This window comes from Musca vetustissima, unplaced genomic scaffold, assembly GCF_032173495.1.
Source record: "Musca vetustissima isolate MV318-11 ecotype Yass unplaced genomic scaffold, APGP_CSIRO_Mvet_v1 utg16036, whole genome shotgun sequence".
Lineage (NCBI taxonomy): Eukaryota > Metazoa > Arthropoda > Insecta > Diptera > Muscidae > Musca > Musca vetustissima.
The window spans coordinates 75,037-98,149 of record NW_026880467.1 but is presented as its reverse complement, the minus strand read 5'-3'; the positions used below and the strand labels follow the sequence as shown (position 1 = coordinate 98,149).

Below are 23,113 nucleotides of genomic sequence, written 5' to 3'. Positions count from 1 at the left end.
CACACACAGTGTAACGGTATGTAGTTTGTGCAACAGCCTTATATTCCAACGTCATGCCACTTACCTTTTTGAACGTCATCGATAGCTTGAAGCCTTTGAACTCTAACGTCAATAGTTCCATATTGGATTCCACACATTCGCCGCTTAATACTGGATTATCGGGCAGATACAAATCGGCCTCAACGTCCTCATTGAGCTTGTTGCGATACTTAATGCTGATTAGGCCATCAACACTAATCAGGATGCAGGTAATGCCGTTGGTGGCGTTGAAACGGTAAATGGAAGTGGTGGCATCATGGTTCATTGATGAAGACTGCCAACAAGAACAACAACAAAATAGATTAACACCAATGCTTATGTAAGCTGAACCTGCAATTGATTAATACTTACCGCTGGCGATTTTGTCGTATATCTGGTAACCCTGGGCATTTTCGTTGAAAGTGAATTCAACTGTAGACCTTGACAATATGTAACTGAGATCGAAAAGAAAGAAAACAGAAGGGGAACATGGATGGATTATTTTGCATTTCAATCATCACTCCTTATTCTTATCTGTAATACAATTCAAGAGCAAAGCTGTTCAACACTCAGTTAGTCTCATTGGCATGTGATAAGCCAGAAGTTCGTTGTCCCACAGACCTATTTTTAGTACACGCCAGTCCTCCAACCCAACCCAAAGTGTTTCATTTATAGATGATTGTCCATTTTTGTCGATTGTAAAATATTAATATGTGACCAAATAGAAAATCGATAATTCTACACGTTGTATACACGGCAGGCGAACGAACATACGCCAACCTTCATTCCACTCCGCTCCCCTCACTCCCTTGACATGCCAGTTTTCATATAAGAAAAATATGCTGTCCCACTTTCATCCCTCTCTAGAGTTACTTTCGTTTTCTTGTTTTTTTGGCTATTTTATTACGTTTAACGTCTTTGACTAATACCACCACCCTCCCATCCATACACCTTGACGACATCACTACCCCCATCTGGCTGTTTGGTCAAAACGAGTGGAGTTGTGAAAAAATAAGTCCATGACGTTGTAAGGACCCCCCAAAGGACTGGCAGTAGGGGGATTGGGACACCAGATGCAACACTTTTCTTTACTTACCCATTAACGAGAAAAGTATACTCGTGATTATTAGAAAATCATAGCGCACTGAATTCCAATTGGCTTTACTTAGAAATTTCAGTAAATCAGTCATCTTTGGGCCTTCGACTTCCAAAAAAACTAACACACACACACACACAAATCACAGGCTTTCAATAATACTTAGTTTTGAAAATGTTTTGAAATTGGTTTTTATTTTTTCATCAAATGCTTCTGCTCGGGATGTATAAAATGAATAAAATTCCTTTTTTCTTCTTTATCAAAATCGAACGAACGAACACACTCTCAACACTCCCGTTTCTTTCCTTTCTGTGAGCTGTAATGAAAAAAATTCGAAAACCGTTCCCAATGCGAGTGACGAGTCCTGCGTACAAATGATGAATGAAATTGTTTGTATAGAATTAACGTTAGACATTAGACAGTGAAGGAGTGTAAGAGCGAAAAAATTTTCGATTTCCCGATTTAGTTGGGCGCTAAAAGTGCGCAGGTCACAATTCAAATGAAACGGAAGGATGATGTTGCCACTGTTTCCTGGGTATCCTTGTTAACAATAATATTTATTTTATTCAAATTTTCAAGAAAAAAAAAAGTAATAATTTCACTACATATTCATTTGTTTTTTAAATATATTTAATGTAGTATAATAAAATAGCAAATATAAAATAACTGTAACTATAATTCGGTTTTATAGAAATATCTTTCTCGAAATAGAATTCCTATAAAATAGATTTGAAACAAGCTAAGCTGGCAATATTAACAGCAAAGACCTGAAATAATAAAGACTAGACAAAATGCATTTTCCAGAAAAATTTCAATTTTCTATATATATGGTGTTGAAGTCGACTGGAAAAAAATGCAGATTTTGAAAGCTCTCTCAGAAAAAATATGGCTCCCAACATTGAGTGTAATGTTATAGATTATCTCAAAAAATGCTTGCCATTTTTTCAAAAATAAAAAGCTTAATTTGAATTTGTCAAACAACAGCGTTTGTTTATTAAATACTGCTCAAGCGGACAATTGGAGCCTAGGAACGACGATACGCCCAAATCGCATATGATGGCAAAAATATGCACTAGGCGGAAATGAGAAATGATATACCATCAGAATGGTATCGTGTTCATGTCCATTTTTATTCACTTTACATATGTTCTTATTATCAATAAAATTTTGGATGAATTAATAGAAAGGCATTGATTTAAAGTTTTCAGTTGGTATTAAAGAAATTGTTACCGTAGACAAATACATTTAAAACTTTTCAATATTATAAAGAAAAAAGTTTAAAAAGTCGTTATATTCGGCCGGGCCGAACTATGAGGTGGATATTCAAAATGCCTGAATCCGATAGAATCTTTTAGGAGAAAACGTAATACCAAATTACAACATATTCCGATGAAAAACATGCCAAAACCAGTAAGGAAAGTTCAAAAATCGGACGGGCCCGACTATATGATACCCTTCACCACTTTGGCTACATGCAATACATGTTAACATCTACAATATCCTGTAGATAGAAAGGTCATAAAATCTTTGGAGGACCATTGAGATGAAATCGGGCGAAATTAAATGTTCTATCTAGATAGACATTTCAACCAATTGAAAAAACCCCATACACACCATTCTGAAATCAATGAATAATTGCATGTCAAACGGACAGACTTGGATTCTTTGGTGTACCATTTGTATGAAATCGAGTCAAATTGTGTATGGGAGCTGTATATAAACACATGGACCTAATTGAGTAACCGTTGCGTACATAATTTGTTTTTTGTAATCACTACATTCAATTTAATACCCTCGGCCAAATTTCGTGTAACTACCATTTACATAAAATCGAACCACAGTGTGGGGAGGGGTGTAAATACCGAATATTGGGGGTACCGCTATATGGTGGCTATCCCGAAACTTGGATCAATATTAATCATTTTTGTTACGGAGGTTCGCTATACATTAGAAAACAAAAACGCCAAATTACAGCCAAGTTATTTCGAGGTATAGCAAACAACATGACAATTTTACACAAAGATACGTTTCCACGACAGAGGGTTTACGTTTCCACGGCGATCTGAAACGACATTACATCCTTCTTGATAAGAAAATAAAAACTAAATTTGATTTTAGAGATCAATTATAATGTAGCATTTTGGTCATTGTGAGTTTGTCTTATAAAAAATACGTAAACATATTATTATTATTATAAATTTAAATATTATATTTTTTAGAAATCCATACACCACATAATGATGAAATTTATGGAATTTTGACCCAATTTAACACAACTAAAGATATTTCAAGGACTTCAATAAAAAGTTTAATTTTATTGTTTACGTTTAAAAAAAAAATAATAATTCGGGAAGAAAACATCAGATTTGATTCACAACATTCTCAGCTTTTATAAATCATAAATCTCACATTTAATGTCTGGATTTAGTACAAATATTGCAAATCGCCACATATAGTTCAACTTATCGAGAAGTATTAGCTGACTTTTCGGATTGGTAGTGATTCTGATGATAATTTAAACAAATTGGTAATGCCTAGCTGGAATAATGAGATTTGCTTCATTGACAGTCTCAGCGGAAGACATGTGCACTGTAAAGATATTTTCCACGGCTAATTTTAATTAATAATAGTTCCTAGTAACAACCAAAGAAAGTCCAACCGCAGCATCGAGCTCCTGTGAAAGCTCAATTGATTCGGATACGTTTTTCTAAATTTCCACATATTTCGTCTTAGCGTGGTGGAGGAGTGTGTCACAATGTATCTCAAAGAATTGCACTGTTATGCCTTCCTTCTTTATCTGATTCGTTGTTATCTTTGGCTTTAACAACGTCGAACATGACAATTTGAAATAAACAAACTTGCAAATGAGTATGATTTACATAATAAATAATTGGTTGTTTGTGTGTGTGTGTTTTTTTTTAACAAAATACTGCTAAACTTTGCTATGACAATCTCTTAGAAATTGTCTTTTTGTCAAAATTCCAGTGCATTTCACTCAAGAGTTAACATTATGTTATGTCACCATATCGTGACATAACATAATGTTATACCACACCGACATCTATATTTCATTCGTGACTATAAAATGTCCTATCTTTATACTTTTATGTCTTTGTATAGATAACTTTTTTGGTTTGTGTCTTTGCTAACATAAAGAAGAAATACAACTCTGTTAATAAATAACTCAGTTTTTTTACAAAGACATAAAAGTATAAAGATAGGACATTTTATAGTCACGAATGAAATATAGATGTCGGTGTGGTATAACATTATGTTATGTCACGATATGGTGACATAACATAATGTTAACTTTTGAGTGAAATGATTTTTATATTCTCTGAAATGCACTGGAATTTTGACAAAAAGACAATTTCAAAGAGACTGTCATAGCAAAGTTGGGCAGTATTTTGTTTGAAAACAAACACACACACAAACAACAAATTATTTATTGTGTAAATCATACTCATTTACAATTTTGTTTATTTCAAATTGTCATGTTCGACGTTGTTAAAGCCGAAGATAACAACGAATCAGATAAAGAAGGAAGGCATAACAGTGCAATTCTTTGAGATACATTGTGACACACTCCTCCACCACGCTAAGACGAAATATGTGGAAATTTAGAAAAACGTATCCGAATCAATTGAGCTTTCACAGGAGCTCGATGCTGCGGTTGGACTTTCTTTGGTTGTTACTAGGAACTATTATTAATTAAAATTAGCCGTGGAAAATATCTTTACAGTGCACATGTCTTCCGCTGAGACTGTCAATGAAGCAAATCTCATTATTCCAGCTAGGCATTACCAATTTGTTTAAATTATCATCAGAATCACTACCAATCCGAAAAGTCAGCTAATACTTCTCGATAAGTTGAACTATATGTGGCGATTTGCAATATTTGTACTAAATCCAGACATTAAATGTGAGATTTATGATTTATAAAAGCTGAGAATGTTGTGAATCAAATCTGATGTTTTCTTCCCGAATTATTTTTTTTTTAAACGTAAACAATAAAATTAAACTTTTTGTTGAAGTCCTTGAAATATCTTTAGTTGTGTTAAATTGGGTCAAAATTCCATAAATTTCATCATTATGTGGTATATGGATTTCTAAAAAATATAATATTTAAATTTATAATAATAATAATATGTTTACGTATTTTTTATAAGACAAACTCACAATGACCAAAATGCTACATTATAATTGATCTCTAAAATCAAATTTAGTTTTTATTTTCTTATCAAGAAGGATGTAATGTCGTTTCAGATCGCCGTGGAAACGTAAACCCTCTGTCGTGGAAACGTATCTTTGTGTAAAATTGTCATGTTGTTTGCTATACCTCGAAATAACTTGGCTGTAATTTGGCGTTTTTGTTTCCTAATGTATAGCGAACCTCCGTAACAAAAATGATTAATATTGATCCAAGTTTCGGGATAGCCACCATATAGCGGTACCCCCAATATTCGGTATTTACACCCCTCCCCACACTGTGGTTCGATTTTATGTAAATGGTAGTTACACAAAATTTGGCCGAGGTATTAAATTGAATGTAGTGATTACAAAAAACAAATTATGTACGCAACGGTTACTCAATTAGGTCCATGTGTTTATATACAGCTCCCATACACAATTTGACTCGATTTCATACAAATGGTACACCAAAGAATCCAAGTCTGTCCGTTTGACATGCAATTATTCATTGATTTCAGAATGGTGTGTATGGGGTTTTTTCAATTGGTTGAAATGTCTATCTAGATAGAACATTTAATTTCGCCCGATTTCATCTCAATGGTCCTCCAAAGATTTTATGACCTTTCTATCTACAGGATATTGTAGATGTTAACATGTATTGCATGTAGCCAAAGTGGTGAAGGGTATCATATAGTCGGGCCCGTCCGATTTTTGAACTTTCCTTACTGGTTTTGGCATGTTTTTCATCGGAATATGTTGTAATTTGGTATTACGTTTTCTCCTAAAAGATTCTATCGGATTCAGGCATTTTGAATATCCACCTCATAGTTCGGCCCGGCCGAATATAACGACTTTTTAAACTTTTTTCTTTATAATATTGAAAAGTTTTAAATGTATTTGTCTACGGTAACAATTTCTTTAATACCAACTGAAAACTTTAAATCAATGCCTTTCTATTAATTCATCCAAAATTTTATTGATAATAAGAACATATGTAAAGTGAATAAAAATGGACATGAACACGATACCATTCTGATGGTATATCATTTCTCATTTCCGCCTAGTGCATATTTTTGCCATCATATGCGATTTGGGCGTATCGTCGTTCCTAGGCTCCAATTGTCCGCTTGAGCAGTATTTAATAAACAAACGCTGTTGTAAAAACAATTCATCTACTATGTCTATATTTTGACAAATTCAAATTAAGCTTTTTATTTTTGAAAAAATGGCAAGCATTTTTTGAGATAATCTATAACATTACACTCAATGTTGGGAGCCATATTTTTTCTGAGAGAGCTTTCAAAATCTGCATTTTTTTCCAGTCGACTTCAACACCATATATATAGAAAATTGAAATTTTTCTGGAAAATGCATTTTGTCTAGTCTTTATTATTTCAGGTCTTTGAACTCAGTTTTAACTATTTGATTGTAGCCAAGTGCTATAAACTGATATGTACCAATTTCATGTCAAGCTAAACCAAACAGACAAATATTAGGTTGTCCCATAAGTTTCTCCCCCTTTCATACCAATTTGCATATCCCATCTTGATCAAATGACTATGTACCGTTGTATTGGCAATGGTAGTGCCATCCACTATCTATGACGGATTTTCAGTGAGCACAGTCTTGAAAGAGCTCTGGAACGACTGAAACCGATGCCATAAACGGCCATGAGATAACCCTGCATGTGTATACCTATACATGGCCCGTCAGACTCATTCATAGCGTGGCGCAGAAGAAACTTATGGGGCACCCTAATATTATGCAGATCGAATCGGAGCTATCGTAAAAAGTAAAGTACAAATTAATATACGAAATGTGCCAAAGCAAAGTAGTGTCCTTTAAACTTATTTTAACACAACCGTCCAAATTCGATCCCTCTTACTTACCTATGCTCTTACCTTCGCCATCAAGTTTCGAAACCAAATAGTGTATTTGATATTTTTATTTATTGTTATTTGTTGTTATTCAATATTACAGTGGTGTATTATTAGTGTTCATTTAAAACTGTTCAGTATTAATATTATTGAATTTAGGACATTTTATTTGTTTGCATTAAATGTATTTGATTCCTATTGAAATTAACTTGAAATAAAGTAAATATTCTCTTTTTTCTGTTTTTCTGTTTTTTCTTTCATCTCTTGAGATGAAGATAATTGAGTTTTGTTTTTGCCCCTTTTTTATGTTCTAATAAAGCTTTATAATTATATGTATTAAGTTGATGATGTATGGCTATTATGACGACCCGATTGATTGATTTGTTTGTTTTTTTTTTTTTCTTTTCTTCCTTTTGATATTCTTTTAGATTTTTTCTTACCGTTCTAACTAGAAACTGGACGTTTTTTTAAAAAAATTTTGAAAATGAAAAGAAACCAAAATAAAAAAATAAAATACCAAAATATATAGTAATGAAACACATTGATTTATTTATATAAATAATTTTATATATACATACATTTATCTAAAATAAAAAAATAAATTCTGGAACCAAACAAAATAAAAGAAAAACAAATCACGATATTAACAACATATTTGAATTATTTTAGAACTAAATGATAAAATTTTAACTAATTTCGTTTTGTGTATAAAAAATCATATAATAAATACGATAACAATGATCGAGGGTGCATGTCTGTCACCCACAATCCCTCGCACTTTTAAATAAAATACAACGACAATGTGCCACAGCGAAAAAAAAATATTAAAAATTACACTAACCAACTTTGTTTCTACGTTTTGTTTAAATAATTCTTTTAAAATTATGTTAAAAATCTTTGGTTTGAGGATATCCAATGTTTTTTTTTTCATCTACCTTTCGACCTAGCGACATACCCCTGGTGGCCACAAAATGGCGCCCAAAAGTGTTACCGCCGATCGAATGGTTAAATGTCTAGTTTGCCAAACTTTTGTTAAAAACAAAACACAAAATGCTTTCAATATAAAGAACCTGCTATCAGTTTTTTAAACTATCCATATATGTATCTTACGCAATGTTTCAGGAAAGAAAAAAGGTCCATCTACCTGTAATTGAAGCCGCATGGCATAGCGGTCTGTCCACTGTTTTGGTATTTATGTTAATTATTAATTTGGTTTTGATAATTCCTACAAATTTCTACAAAAAGGTGAATTTATTTGATTATTTTTCTATTTTTCTTGATTTCTAAGATTTGAGTCGAAATGTAAAGAAAAAAAACAGAACTGAAAAGTAATCAAGTTTTGGATTTTTGTTACGTGTGATAAAATCGTATTTTCGTTTCTTGAAATTATTGCTTTCGTTTGTTTTTATGATATAAATGTGTGTGTGTGTATCTGTGTGTGTTTATTTGCTTTTATAAGACGTCTCTGTTTGTCTTTTTTTACATATCTTCCTTCTATTAAGTGTTAAAAGAGGTACTAATTTATTTTTCATATAATGCTCTATGACTCTGTTACTGTTTCTCTTTAATTCTATTTAATATGTTGTTGTTGTAGTTAAATAGTCTTATCGTTTTTATATTTATTATTTTTTTTTTTAATTTTCGAAAAGAAAGGAAAAATCAAAGGAGTTATTGAGAATTTCTAAAAATTGAGTTTTGCAGCCTGTTTTCTGGTTGATTTTTGGTTTCTTTGATAGGTCATAAAAATAGTTTACTTTTTTTGAATTCATGTGATTATTATTAAAAATTACTTGTAATTATTGTTTTTGTTTTTTGGTTATAGTTTAAATAAGTTTGGCAGCCTTAGGCCAGATGCTTATACATATCCTCCAACTGGGGTTTAAAGTAACTCTTTAATTGTGGCCGTTTTGACTTGAAGGTAGGTGTCAGTAGACCATTTTGCACCGAAAATGGATCTGGATGTAGATAAATGTCTTTAACCTAAAATACAAAAATAAAACGCAAAGTTAATATTCATGGAAACATTATAAATATAGTGATAGGTAGTTTAAAAAACATTTCTTCATTTCTATATTAGAGTGCCAAGCTCTTTAGGGTGTTACTCACCTGTTCAAATGATTTTAAACCACTCTGTTTGCCCCACTTCAGCATATCGGTCATAATGAGTTCCTTAACTTGAGGATTATTACACAGAACCGATAGGGTACCACGTACACCATTTTCCATTGCCCACTGCTTTAAAACTTCAACGTCGGGTACAACAACAGCAACAATACAACTCTGTAATTTAAAGCATACAAATGTTCAATGAAAGTGTTCAGCATAGCATTGCCTCGGTTCTACCCACCTTCAGACTTTCACCATAAACAAATACTTGATTTACGTACTGACTTAAGGTATAAATGTTCTCAATTTTCTCGGGTACGATATATTCACCCTGGCTCAGCTTGAAGATATGCTTACGACGATCGATAATACGCAAAGTGCCATTCGGTAGCCACATACCAACATCGCCAGTGTGGTGCCAACCCTCAGGGTCAATGGCTTCGGCAGTTTTCTCAGGATCTTTGTAGTAACTGGAATTATAAAAGACAATTTTAATTAGAATCCAAAGAAAGTACAATATTAATTTTAATAATAATTCGATAGGAGAGTTTGAAACTCCCTCTCCCACATACCCGTGGAACACATTTGAACCTCGAACACAAACTTCGCCGGTGTTTTGATTGGCATAGTATTCCATTTCCGGTACATCCACCAACTGAAAATGGTAATAAATTTTTTTTAAAAAATTGTTGTATTTTAGATGTAGATCCCATTTCGATTACCTTAATGGCATTGCAGGATACTGGTGGTCCCACATGATTGGGTACATAGTCGCCCTGAACAGTTAAAGTTATGGCACCGGTACATTCGGTTTGACCATAGCCCTCGACCACCAAACAACCCAAAGCACAGCGCATAAAAGTCAAAACATTACCAGCCAAGGGAGCCGATCCAACCACCATCAAACGAAGATTTCCACCAAAAGCTGTAATGACATAAAAAAACAATTTTAACAATTTCTATGCAGAATGTATCCACGTTAGCTGCCGACCTACCTTGATGCACTTTTTTAAATACCAGCTTATCCCAGCAGCCATTGCGTCTCAATATACCTCGGGATATTTCCTTCTCTTTGGCTTTCAAAGCCATATTAAATAAGGCTCTCTTTATGGACGAGGCAGCGATATCATTTTGAATTTTATCATAGACACGATTTAGTAGACGAGGCACGGCCGGCATCACAGTTGGCTTCAGCATCTTCAAATCATTGTTCAGTTCTTTGATGTCGCCCGAATAGAAGCCAACACAGCCTCCCACATAGTACATGCCATTCTCGCAGCAGCGCTCGAACATGTGAGCCAATGGCAGGAACGATATCATAACATCACCAGCACGGATGCGGTGATCACCCAACTGCAGTATTACAGCGCAGACTCCAGCGACAACATTGCCGTGTGTCAGCATAACACCCTTGGGATTGCCAGTGGTACCCGAGGTATAACAAACTGTACACAAATCTTCTGAGGTAGGCGGTACTTCGGGATGATTACTTTTGGCACCCAACTTCTCGACATCGATGAACGAAAAGATTTGTATGCCCCGATTGCGAGCATTTTCCAATGTGGCTGCCCTGACCGGCTTTATAGCAACAAGAATTTTCAGCGACCGCGGTGCTTTGTCCAAAAGCATCGATGCCTTGGCATCGTCCTCCACGACCACAATTGACATTTCAGTCTGACGTATAATAAAAGCACAGGCATCTGGTCCTAGGGTGTCATAGAGCGGTACCACCACCAGCGAATAGCAATAACAGCCCTGCTCATACAGAATCCATTCGGGACGATTTTGTGAATAGATACCCACCAATTGTTTGGGACGTACGCCCAAGGCTAGCATGCCCGAGCCGAAGTTTTTGGCACGCAGTAATGCTTCGTCATAGTTGATCCACTGCAAGAAAATGAAAATGAAATTTTAGCTAATCGGGGATGCAATAGGAAAACGTGTATCTCCTTACCTGATATGGGGATGTCAGAGTTTCACGCCATCCCAGACAGGGTCCATTATTGGAGGCATAGGCACCTTCACGAAATGTCTGATACAGTGTCCGAACATTCTCTGTGATGTACGAAACGAATTTGCCATTTTTGGATTCTTTGTAGAACTTTGATACGTGAATTTGTTCCGGACCCTGCAAGCAGAATGGAATTCGAACAACGACAACAAGAAAAAAGAAGAGAAAAAAGATGCAAGAACAAGACAATGATGAGTAATGAGTGGTGCATAAATTGATAAATTGTATGTGTGTGAGTGTGTGTGTTGTTATTGTTTGTTAGACGTAAATCTAAAGCCATAGGGAAATTGACATTTCGCGAAGGCCATTCCCAATCGGCACACACATGCCAAAAGGCATAAATCCTTCGTGTAAAGACATTTATCGACCCAAAATCTAAACCAAGCGAAAATTTACGACCAGTCACGTCAACGTCAAATGCATGAAATCGATTTTCCATACGTCTGTCCGACTGATCGTTCTATCGGAGCTTCAATTAGCAATCAATACTTTTATTGACTTTTGTTGGCAGTTTTATTGTTATTAGCCTGTTGACGGCGTCGACGACGATAGACAACGACATGACGTGGCTTCGACAGTCCAATTTCTCTTGCGCACAGCCCCAGTCAGCTATAGCCATGGCAGTAGCTGTGGTGGACCAAATTTAGATAAATGATGCTACTGCCAAGAGTGACGTTCAAATTCTTCTCTCTAAAGTTGCTACCAAGCACTTAGCATTTCTAAGTCTAAAACGCTTTTAAAATAAATTTTAATGCGGTCAGTGTTGAAAAATTCATTCCATTTAACGGCATTATGTTAATATTCAACAAGTGTTGATGGACACGAATGCCAGATGATCAAAAAGATCGTCTATTTTTCTTTCCTTTTTAAAATTGTTGGGTGGGTTGGGGTGGTGTAATACCACAAATGGTCGCCCCACTGTTCGGCGCCAAATTGAAGGGGAACAAAAACCTGCTCGATTTTCAAAGAACAACTGTTTCATCTGTGTATGTGCAGTTGTGTGAGTGTGTTTGTGGGTATTCGTAATATGGAATGCAGACCGGTGGTATGCAAATAATGTTTATACCTGTCAAAGTGAATGAATTCATCATCACCATCATGAATATGATCGATCAATGGCACCTTTCAGGCAGGGGAGGGTTTGGATGGGGGACAGGTGGTGGTCTTAAATCATCGATTTCAAATGATTGACAATAACAAGTAATACATGCCGTTTATGTTGTGTGTTTTCTAAAGGCGTTTTGTTTACGTTTTCCGTTGAAAAACGTAACGAATTCTTCGAGCACAACTAATGATGATTTGAAATGCTAGCTTGTGTAAAAGGAGGGTATCCGGGAAGTGGTAGATAAATTTATTAAAATTAAAAAAACAAACAGAACAATAGAATCGGTAAAGAAAACTAAATGTTTTTTCTTTTTCCCATTTAAAAAAAAAACTGTTAGTAGTTTTTCCATTTGTTAACAAGATGAGGATATGACATATTTTTGGATTTCATTGGAAAATTATATAGAACGATTGGCCCCTATCGGTTTTGTATATTACATTTTACAAAAGAAAAATATACAAAAAACAAAACATATTTTGACGTCATCCGAAATCTATAATGTGTTGCTCAATGTTAATTCAAACGAAAGAAAAAGGCCGCCATTAATTCCTCTTCTGACACAAAAAACCAATTTTGTAATGTAAATAATTGTTATTAAAACGCAACCGCCGACATCTTTTTTCGTTAATAGGCATTTGCAACAAACACTTCAAAGTGTTTTATTTTGTTGCTGTGTATTGTCTAAATGTTCCTTTCCAAATGCGATATTGGCCACATGACTTGTGTTGAAACATCCCCGATTGCTAGTTAGCGCAAGTGGACTTTGCTCTATCTTCCGCGAATATCAGAATGTCATAACACAATTCAGAGATGTCGGTGTGTTATTATTTGAAATTAAATTGAAAACTAGACATTTACATGGACACAAGGTTTATTGTGTAAAATGTAGATATTCATTAAATTAGTATTCCGGATTGCGTATACTTCACATCAATACGTATACGCACATTGGTATTTTTTATACTAATAGTATTTATTCTACACACAATAACGATAACTTCATTGAAACATTTTAGCCTACAAAAATTGTCTCTTGTATCCTATATATAGTGACAAATGGGCCCTTAATATAGTTTTACAATCCACAACAAAATTAAGAACAATACTCACTGACAAATTTATATGATTTATTAATCGAATTAAATAAATTTTTTAAAAATTCTGATTGAGTAAACATATTTTTCAATAGTTATTATCCTACACTTATACAGCAGATATTATTTTTATAAAATTGAATAGAATTTTCAAACGCCAAATTTTTAAATACGCTTTAAAATGTAATTTTGCTCATACATCTTCATAAAATACCACTTCCGTTATAGCCCCCTAACACCTGCTGATTTATCCACATATTGAACGAAACATGCATGCCACATAACATTGATTTGTGCCAGGGGGAATGGGGAAACTTTATGTATTTCCAATGTTTTTTTTTTCTACCCTACCCTTCGGTTAATGTCTAGACGGGGATCATATTTTATCTAAAACATAAAATCAAAATCAAACAATGGAAATATGCCACAAAACAATGAAAAAAAAACCATGAAAAGAAGAAGAAAACTCGGCATTAGTCTGGAGTTGTGGTTAACAATTGTTGTTGCTTTTAAAATGTTAAACAAATACTCTGCGGTTTGTGGAGAGCATATTTAGCAATAAAATTCTGTTTTAATGCTACTCACATACCGAGCAGGTTGTATTCTTGGCAATAAACCCATTGCAAATTATAAACATGTTTTAATTACCTTGAGAATATCACTCTGACTGGCCATGTCGATGGGCGGACGAATGGTGGTGATTTGGCCACAGCAGGACATCTTGAAGGGGTATTTTTTTCGAAACTACTCTGTATGGAACACTTGCAAATATCAACTACTAGCCCACATACAACACACCACTGCTTTCCCCGCTTAAGCAAGTGTTAATAATTGTTTTCAATTTATTTTAATAGAATATTTATTTAAATGAATTATGTTGCTTTTTTTTGTTTTCTTTGAGATTGAATGTTGTTGTCTTTTTTGAGGCTTTCTTTTCACACTATTAGTTTCCAGGACGCGCGCGCTCTTTCGCTTTCTCTCTGTCTCACATTAGGATTGCCGGCAATCTTTTACTCTATTCCCAGCACATGTTGCTAATTTGTTAGGTTCTTCAATAAAATTGTTGTTCTTTTGTAAATTAACCAAAATAAATTGCTTATTTAAGATTATTTCGAGGTATGGCGTGGTGCAGGCGGTGAGATGCTTTGAATTTATTTGGCTAACCGATTAACAAACTAAGCAACCAAACCAACAACATCGATTAACCAACTCCCTGGGGGGATATATCATTCAACGCAATGTGCAATAGAACATTATTTCTGTTTATTCTAGATACAATCTACAAGATATTTACGTATGTATGGGTGTTAATGTGGAGATTAAGGGATATCTATAGATACCGATAGATTCATGTATGTGTGTATGTACAAATATATATCGTCTAAAGACCAAACACCTACTAATGGCAGACGAAGAACTCTTTGGATACTCTGTTGATTGGATCACAAAACGATAGCGAAATGTTTTTCTTCTTGAAAATCTTATGACTTTTTATTGTGGCAAAAAAATGCCAAAAATTAATATGTATATGTATATGCATGTGTTGTTTAACTTTGACGTCATACATACACAGACACACACGTCTCTAAATATTTAAGAAATTATGTTATTTCGATCATCAGCCTTCGTGTTCGTCCATAAATGAGAAGGTATATTAATTTCATCAAAGCATTTGCCACATCCGAAGAAAATGTCGAATTACATCTTTAACTCTGGGGAATGGAAGCACAATGTTTTGAGGTGGCGTATGCATTACGACAATATGTATACGCCGAGAATGTTATTGACCTCAAATCAGGTGGTTGTCCATACTATCTCATTTAAAGTAGAGTATAGGGTGTTTGAAAAGTCGTATTGCCGAAGTATGTTCATGTATATTTTTATGCTCGGGTGACAACAACAGTTTTCCATTCCGTTCTGTTTTCCTATAATTTTTATCACTTTAGTGAGGGACTAGTAAATTCAAGGTCGCGTGTGTAGTTAACGCAACCGTCTGGGACGTGCCCCCTTTAAGTTTATAGTTTTTTTCTCTCATTTTACACAATTTTGTATGACGAACATGTTAGCCTGTCTCAAATACCAACCGTAATATAAATTTAGTTAGCAAAGGCCTTGTTAAAGTTCAAAGATGTTGGTGTAAAATAAAATTCGACAAAAAGAACCAACAAGAAATGAAAAGAAAATAAGAGCAAAAAAGTGGACAAAAAGGACGTGAATTACTTGTTTATCGCATGATGATGAGAAGTGAATTGTTCATTCACTTTGCGATTGAACAATCAAACATACCTAGATAGGTAGGAAAACGATGAGCTCATTTGTCATATGATTTAGAAAGTCTGTTTCATTTCACATTAGTCTATTTGTGGCTCGAATCAATCGTCATACGATAATAACAAGTGTTCGAGAGCAAATTATGTCCATTTCGTCTTTTTATGTTTCATCATATAAATTTGAATTTATTTTTCAAAGCTCTGGGGAAATGTTATTTTGTTAATTCATATGAGGTGTCAGTATACTAATTAAGTAATTGATTTTCCAATTAGAACAAAAAAAGAAACATTTAGAAATAGGTGGAATGAACAAATATGCATCAAGAATATGGTACATTTTGTCAGACCCCAGAGTAATTGATGAACCTTTTATATTTGACTATAAAATTGTCGTTCTAATCTAAATATTCGGTCCAAAAAATAGAAAATCGAAATAGATAAATCTGAAAGGATCGATTTTTCATAATCTTTAGTTATGAGAGAAATATGTAATTATAAGTTATTTTATAAAAATGTTCATTTTGGGAAACTAATTTGCGACTAATTACATTTTCACACAATCCAGATTGGAGTAAATTTAAAAAAATACCGTGGTGGGGAACTAACTATAGTGTGGAACTGGTCAAATGTACCTAATGCCATAAAGCAACATACGAAAAATGATAATAATCTTTGGACTAGACTTCTTTAGTCTAAAAATGTAAAACTTTTATAAAAATTGACCAATTTCATAAATCTAAGTCAATGGCATTTAATCAACTTTCCCTTGACTATTTCCAATTAATTTTTTATCTCAAAAAATCGAAACATCTCAAAATAATTCTGCAATTATAAATATTCCCAGTGAACCATGTAATTGTCTAAAAAAATGTATATAATTACAATGACCCTAAAGTGTTGTAGAGCGGAAAAATGTGTATTAGAATTTCCTGTCATTAATATAAATTTATAATAATTTATAAATATTTTTTTAGGTTTTAATTACCATTTTTGTTTATATCTATCGAATTGATCAGGAAAACCTAACTTTACAAACAAATAATTTTGGAAAATTATTTAAAGCCCCCTGTAATAAGTAATTTCAGAATTTCCACTATTATGGAAACGTTCAATAGATCTTCATATACCTAATGTATCTTCATTAATTTAAGTTTGAGGATTAGCCATGACGAAATTCGATTTTGAAAACATCAAACCATTACTGAGAGAAATGCCACAAAAATCGGCGGGAAATTGATTTTTGTAAAATAAAGTAAAAAAACCACACACATAGGCTTAAATATTTAATTTTTTAAATAAATTAATAATAAATAAAAACCCGAACATTTTCACTTTCCTTGAAACATTTTCATAAATTTTTACAACTTATTTCGAGTACAACTTATTTCGAGCAGGAGATAACCAGATAATAATTTTAAATTTCAGTTACCGGAATAATAATCAAAAACAAAAATCTAAATGCCACAAATAAAGACTAATGTAACCACTAACCTGAATTTAAAACAAATTGATATTAACATCGAAAGAAAAAATATTTGTGTTTTAAAAATAAAAAAAGAACGGAAACTACTAAACAAAAATAAGTGTTTGGCATTCTCCCCTCTACTTTTGACAATTTTCATATATATAGAGATAAAATAACAAACAGAAACACTAACGCAACAGCAACTAAACTAGAGCGAATTTTTAAATTTTATTTCAATTCATAACTGAGTCATTCGTAAGATAATGAAATCAAGAAGAAACTTATTCGCAACCGGCCAATAGGGAGGGGAGATTTTTTCAAAAAAAAAAAATGTTTGTTATTTTTTTCTTTTATTTTCACTTTTTTCTTCTTAATGGCAGACAATTTAAATTTATTCATTCATATATCAAAACGGTATTAGAATAAAAAAGTGTATCGTATAGAAAGAAAACAAGGCATTGCTGGTGTTTTGTGGTATTTTTTTTTTTTTGTCAGGGAAATATTAAAATTTCTCTCACTTTTTTTTCTAGACACAAATAGAATTGTTATGGAGAACCCACAGAACATTAAATATGCAATTGCTAATTTTATTAAAAATGTTTCTTTTTTTGGTTGTCGAAAAATTGTTTATAGACATTTTTATTGGTTGTTTTATATTTAGGCGACAAATTGTCAGGTTGTTTGGCAGAGATTTCGAAACAAATAGTGGCCAAAAGCAGAAACCACAATCAATTACGTTATTTATGGTGGTCATTTCTTGCTTTGTTGGTTTTGGTTGCACTTCTTCGGGGTTTTACGTAATAAATGAGATGGCAAAGCAAAATTGTCACATCCCCATATAAAAACGTATTGAGAGTCGCCTAATTTTTGTTTTTGTGTTACTGAAAATGCTTTCATAGACAATGGACTTTTTTTAATTTGCATCTCAAAGACCACTATGTTGGCAGATTTATTTTGGAATTTACATCTTACAATTTTTTTGAAGCACACCAATTTATTATTTATTTGTATTATTTGTTAATCTTCCTAAAGTGCAATTTTCGATTTTTTTAAATTTTCCGTATATATCCAACCACAAAAGATTTTCACGCGCGTCTCAACACAATTCGGAAATTTCGCAACACGGTAGACGTTCAAAATAGTACTGAGCGAACATTTTTTGGTATATCTTTCGTTTGTCTGCCAGTCAGACAATCTGTTTACCTCCGTTCATCTTCATCTACTTTTTAGACCGAAATGATCGTCTTTGCATATATCTGAAGATTGTTGGAAAAGAGTGCCAAACGAAAGAGATATTCGATTGAAAGAGAGAAAATAAAAACATTTGTTGTAAGTGTGTGTGTGTGTGTGTAGGGGGGGGAGTCCCACCACAAATGAACATTAGACAATTGCATGAAGATCACATGCGAATAACTGGGGAAATCCTTAGCACCAACACACAGACACTCACGCAGATAAATCATTCGCATGTGACTTAAGTGGCATGTTGCAAACAGTGACTTGTTATACACCTTAACATCATGCAACAAAACACATGAGTCAGAATTGGTATTTTCTATAATAACAAATGTTAAAGGAAAGCCGATTGGGATCAGTAGATTGGATATTTCATGAAGTATGAGACATATTTTTAATCTTTAAAATATATGAAATCAATTTGTTATAATTTTGTTGCTGATTCTGGGATGAAAGTGATAGTTTTTTAATGCTAAATGCTGAAATCTATTAAGGAGTGCAAATAGGAAAAAATATTTGTTATTTTTTAAAAAAGAAACAAATTAGGTAAGTGGGTTTCTCCACTCTTACGTGCTCTAATAAATGTACGGATGTAGTTACAAGCCTACCAAATAGTTTATTTTCGTACAAAATTGAAATCGAGAATGGTGGACATGCATTTTAGTAATGTATTGATCTATCTTATTTAAATCTAAAATTTCCCTACTTATGACCAACAACAAAACAGTATCAAGGGATTTTTCTCTGCAACAACAATAGTAAACAATTCTAATTGCATATTGAACGCGGTGGTTTGAATCCACAATGTTGCACATGTAAACACACATACACACACATTGTAGTTCGTACGAATGTGTATTTATTTTGTATGTAAAAAAACCACAACAATTAATTGTTGTATTCGAACATCATAGGGTATTTTATTTGTTTCTATTTTATTTATTTTTATTTGAAATGGATGGCAGACATGTCGTATAAAAATAGCCCCCCGGGAAACGTAAACTTGCGAGGCGTTCAACTGTCTGTTAGGCAACAGCAGGCAACTCAAGAGAAATTCCTACATTTTACACATTATTTTCATGATGAATTGGGGTTTTTATTCTTCAGTCTTGTAGTGTTGTTGTTTTTATCTTTGTTGTTGCGTTGCGAATGCCGCAACATGAATATTGAATTCAATTTGCATGTGCAGTGGAGTGTTGGTAGCCGCCTTGCATAAAATTCATTCATGCAAATTTTGGTGGGGGAGGCTATTGCAATGCGGGGTTGTAACAATCCCAGCGTCATCGATTTGACGATAATTATACGCTCTCAACCCTTGATTTTTTTATTAAAAAAAAATATATGTCCATAACGAAATAGAAATACAAATTTATATAATCGATAAATGATTTTGATTGAAAATTAACGGAATGTGGTATATGAAACATTAGGGTGCCCTTTAAAAATATCGAGTTCATTGCCTTATTTTGTAAAATTTATATTAAATATGGATTTAATATTTAAACGGCATTTACATTAGAAAATTTTCCGGTTAAACCCCCTCTATGAAGATTTTTTTATGGATTGAGATCTATATATATATATATATATATATATAGAATAAAATGCATTAATATTGCCTTTAGAATATATTATGCATTCTTATGTACGCATTAACAAACTGAAATAAAAAAATATACAGGGTGTTCCCTAACCATAAATGATACCAATTAAAAATCAAAAAAAATCACCCTAAAAACATTTTATAGTCTGATATTATTTTCAAGTAATAATATTAAAAAAATAAATTTAGAATTTAAATTTATACATTATGGTCCACCCTGTATATTAGTTCGTATATATATATGTATACATTTGAGGAACTGCTTTCTATAACAACAACAAAAACAAAGATAGAAAATGAGTTCAGTAGTCCGCCAAGTGGACGGACAACGTTCACATCAGATACTAAATTACATTATAAATATTTGAGGCGTGTCATGATTGATGCAACTATTTGCTCATTAGTAATTCCTACAAGATGTATGTATGTACAGTATGTCTTGTCTCTTTGGACGGAATATTGAAAAAAATTATTTTCCTCTCTCGGTCGACTACAAATTAATATATAAATAAATACAAAAAAAATCTGTTCCAGTATTTAAAAAAAAATCATTAATCGAAATTCTTTTTGGATTTTTTTCATTATAAATTTTAAAATTTTTCTTCCTTTTTTGTTAGAGAAAAGACACAATATTAATGTAATTTTTGAAAATGATTAACAGTGAAGCATGACTATGGAATGAATTCACCTCCTGCTGTAAGTATGTCCTGGATGGTAGCATAGTTTAGTTTTTGTTATTGTACCGTCGATGTATAATTTATGTGAACTTTGTACGGTTATTAACAGCCCTAATTAGCTATTTACTAAAAATTGAACACATCCGGATAAATGTCTGCTTAAAGTTCTCACCAACTTCCGCAATTAAGATATTGGATTGTTTCCAAACATATGTTTTATTCAAAACACTATCACTTATTATTTGGACACACATACATATGTACATGGCACACATCACTCGCCCATTTGTTTAAAAATTATAATTATATACTCACTTCTAGTATAGGCGATTGATTTTCCAGAGGCACTAATGGTTTTTCCGGTATGGGCCGGGATGTAAAATAATAAGCCGAGGCTGCGGCAATGCCAGTTAGCGTTAGTACACCGGCTGTGCCACCAAAATAATAAAGATAACCATCGATTTCATCAACTGTAATTGCAAAATGGAAGAAAGACAGAAACAAAGCAAATCAAGAATTTCCATTATTGCATTAAATACATCTACAACTACTTACACAAATATGAAATGTTGCTCATTATGAAATGATTCAAATAGGCCCAAATTGACTTTTCTGGCGACATATGTAATTGTTGTTGTTGTTCTTATCCTTTTTATTACTACTAAAGTTGAATGGGGGAGGACGTGCTGTAGCCTTTTGCTATTGTTATTAGTTTAGTTTTTTTTTTCAATTTTATTGTAGTTGTAATTATTATTATATAATTAGATTATCTTAACAATGTGAATCTTAAAAATGATGCATCGATGCAGTGTTTTTTGTTCAGTTTTACGTGTTTTGAGTTCCTGAGTTTGTTGAATTGAGATGATTAACACAAGTTAGCAATTCAAAAATTTATTTTCTACTTAAAACGACAAATCTGAAAATAAAAAAAAGAAAATAATTATTGCTGAATTTTATTTTAAGGGAACTCATGAATAATTATGTTTTTAATTAATATTAATTCAGGATTATGGCGTTATCATAATATACAAATATGATCTGAAATAACTACTTCTTTTAGGTACCACTGAGCAATTCTACAGATTCGTGTTTTCAAAATATCAAAACAAAACACATTATAATCAAATTGTATTGCTTTCTACAGATAATTATCAATACGCTAAGGAACATTTTCAATGAATATGATTCAGAAATCGAAGTATCTAAGACACCTAAGCATAATAACAACTAAATTGTGTTCCTAATTTCATTTTCCCGTTCTAAAATTAACCAGTCATTTTATATATTCTTACTTGAAATAAAAATGTACAGAACCAATAATATTTATTATTTAAATAAATATAAACAAAAGAATTTATCGCAATAATTACATTTATTTTTATCTATGAAACAACAACTTCACACCCTCTCTTATTGGCACGCATTTTTCGACTAAAGTCTGAGCCTATTTTTCGAAAATATTTCTGTACATTTGTGCACAGTGTTTTTCGTCGTCCGGCTAGAAATTTTCTCATTTTTTTTTAAACTAAGGGTAAGACAGAAAATATTTCGAATTTCGGCACCGATCTATTTCTGTGGGCCCTTGATTATAGAAAAGTACTAATGGAAATTATGGAGATCTGTGACAAGATCCAAAACTACTATTTCCAACGACTCAAACATTGAATACTAACACCTATTAAAAATATTTATATTTGATTCACTGTGCCAAACATAAAGTGTGTGATCTCTTCTCTTATATGGCCATTTTTGAGTATTATAATAACGTTGAGTAAATATTTCGCCCTCTTAACATTCTCTGTTAAAAAATATTTTGAATGCAGTGTTCTCTCCATCTCTACAGGGTATACGAAGGTTTTTGGTTTTAAAATGAGAATTTTGGTCCAAACGTAAGCAACCACTGAACATTAATAGGTAGGTATGGGCGTCTGCTGTATTTTATTAAGAAAACAATCGTTGACTGATTGTTCCTTGTATTCTGATAAATGATTTAAGTCAAAATTCGCAGTATGGATCTCTGTGGCGAATTGACAATTAACCTTGGTCCATTTGATAAATATCTCCAAATTCGCTTTACCAAGGTGATAGCTTGAATAATTCACTACTCATTGCACTCGACGTAAATGCATTGTACAAGTAAATAATAAAATATTTTTCTTTTGACTCGTGTAGACAATAATATACATCGTTAATATTTAGTTTTAAATAGGTTCCCATATTATTTTTTTAATATATATATTTTTTCAATGCTGCTAAGGAAGGTTGAAGTCAACCACAAGGCAGGTAGTTTAAAATTAAGTTCTTGCTTTGTGGGAACATCAACATATGCCGGTTATAAAAAATACAGTAATCACCTCAAAATCC

At 32.9% G+C, this 23,113-nt stretch overlaps 2 protein-coding genes across 4 annotated transcripts in view; both read right to left on the bottom strand.

Annotated features, from left to right (window-relative positions):
• The window catches only part of LOC133326127 (lysosome-associated membrane glycoprotein 5), a 66,959-nt gene extending 65,751 nt beyond the window's left edge, over positions 1–1,208 (bottom strand). Inside the window, exons 1-3 of the mRNA XM_061534802.1 lie at positions 1,115–1,208; positions 391–473; positions 65–313 (exon numbers count right to left, since the gene is read on the bottom strand). Coding sequence (XP_061390786.1) covers positions 65–313; positions 391–473; positions 1,115–1,208 — 426 coding nt within the window. The remainder of the gene's footprint in view (positions 1–64; positions 314–390; positions 474–1,114) is intronic.
• A 7,776-nt stretch (positions 1,209–8,984) lies between these two features.
• On the bottom strand, positions 8,985–21,419 carry LOC133326137 (long-chain-fatty-acid--CoA ligase 5). 3 transcript variants are annotated; one of them, XM_061534814.1, is made up of 9 exons: positions 21,305–21,419; positions 21,065–21,219; positions 11,243–11,416; positions 10,284–11,175; positions 10,011–10,213; positions 9,861–9,943; positions 9,530–9,758; positions 9,289–9,462; positions 8,985–9,162 (listed from the first exon to the last, which is right to left on the bottom strand). In XM_061534814.1, exons 1-9 carry the CDS (start codon positions 21,369–21,371, stop codon positions 9,025–9,027), a joined length of 2,115 nt encoding a protein of 704 aa, XP_061390798.1. In that variant the 5' UTR covers positions 21,372–21,419; the 3' UTR covers positions 8,985–9,024. The 3 variants fall into 3 exon arrangements, with proteins under 3 accessions (XP_061390798.1, XP_061390799.1, XP_061390800.1); XM_061534815.1 differs by lacking the exons at positions 21,065–21,219; positions 21,305–21,419 and adding exons at positions 13,850–13,885; positions 14,147–14,230; XM_061534816.1 differs by lacking the exons at positions 21,065–21,219; positions 21,305–21,419 and adding an exon at positions 14,147–14,232.
• Positions 21,420–23,113: the final 1,694 nt, after the last annotated feature.

What these genes read in the sequence shown, in the direction of transcription:
- LOC133326137 (XM_061534814.1), bottom strand. Translation starts at nt 21,371, where the DNA reads ATGTCGCCAGAAAAGTCAATTTGGGCCTATTTGAATCATTTCATAATG. An exon ending in TTTATGGTGAAAGTCTGAAG is followed by an intron (nt 9,463 to 9,529) that starts GTGGGTAGAACC and finishes TTTAAATTACAG; the next exon opens with AGTTGTATTGTTGCTGTTGT. An exon ending in GTTTAAAATCATTTGAACAG is followed by an intron (nt 9,163 to 9,288) that starts GTGAGTAACACC and finishes TTTGTATTTTAG; the next exon opens with GTTAAAGACATTTATCTACA.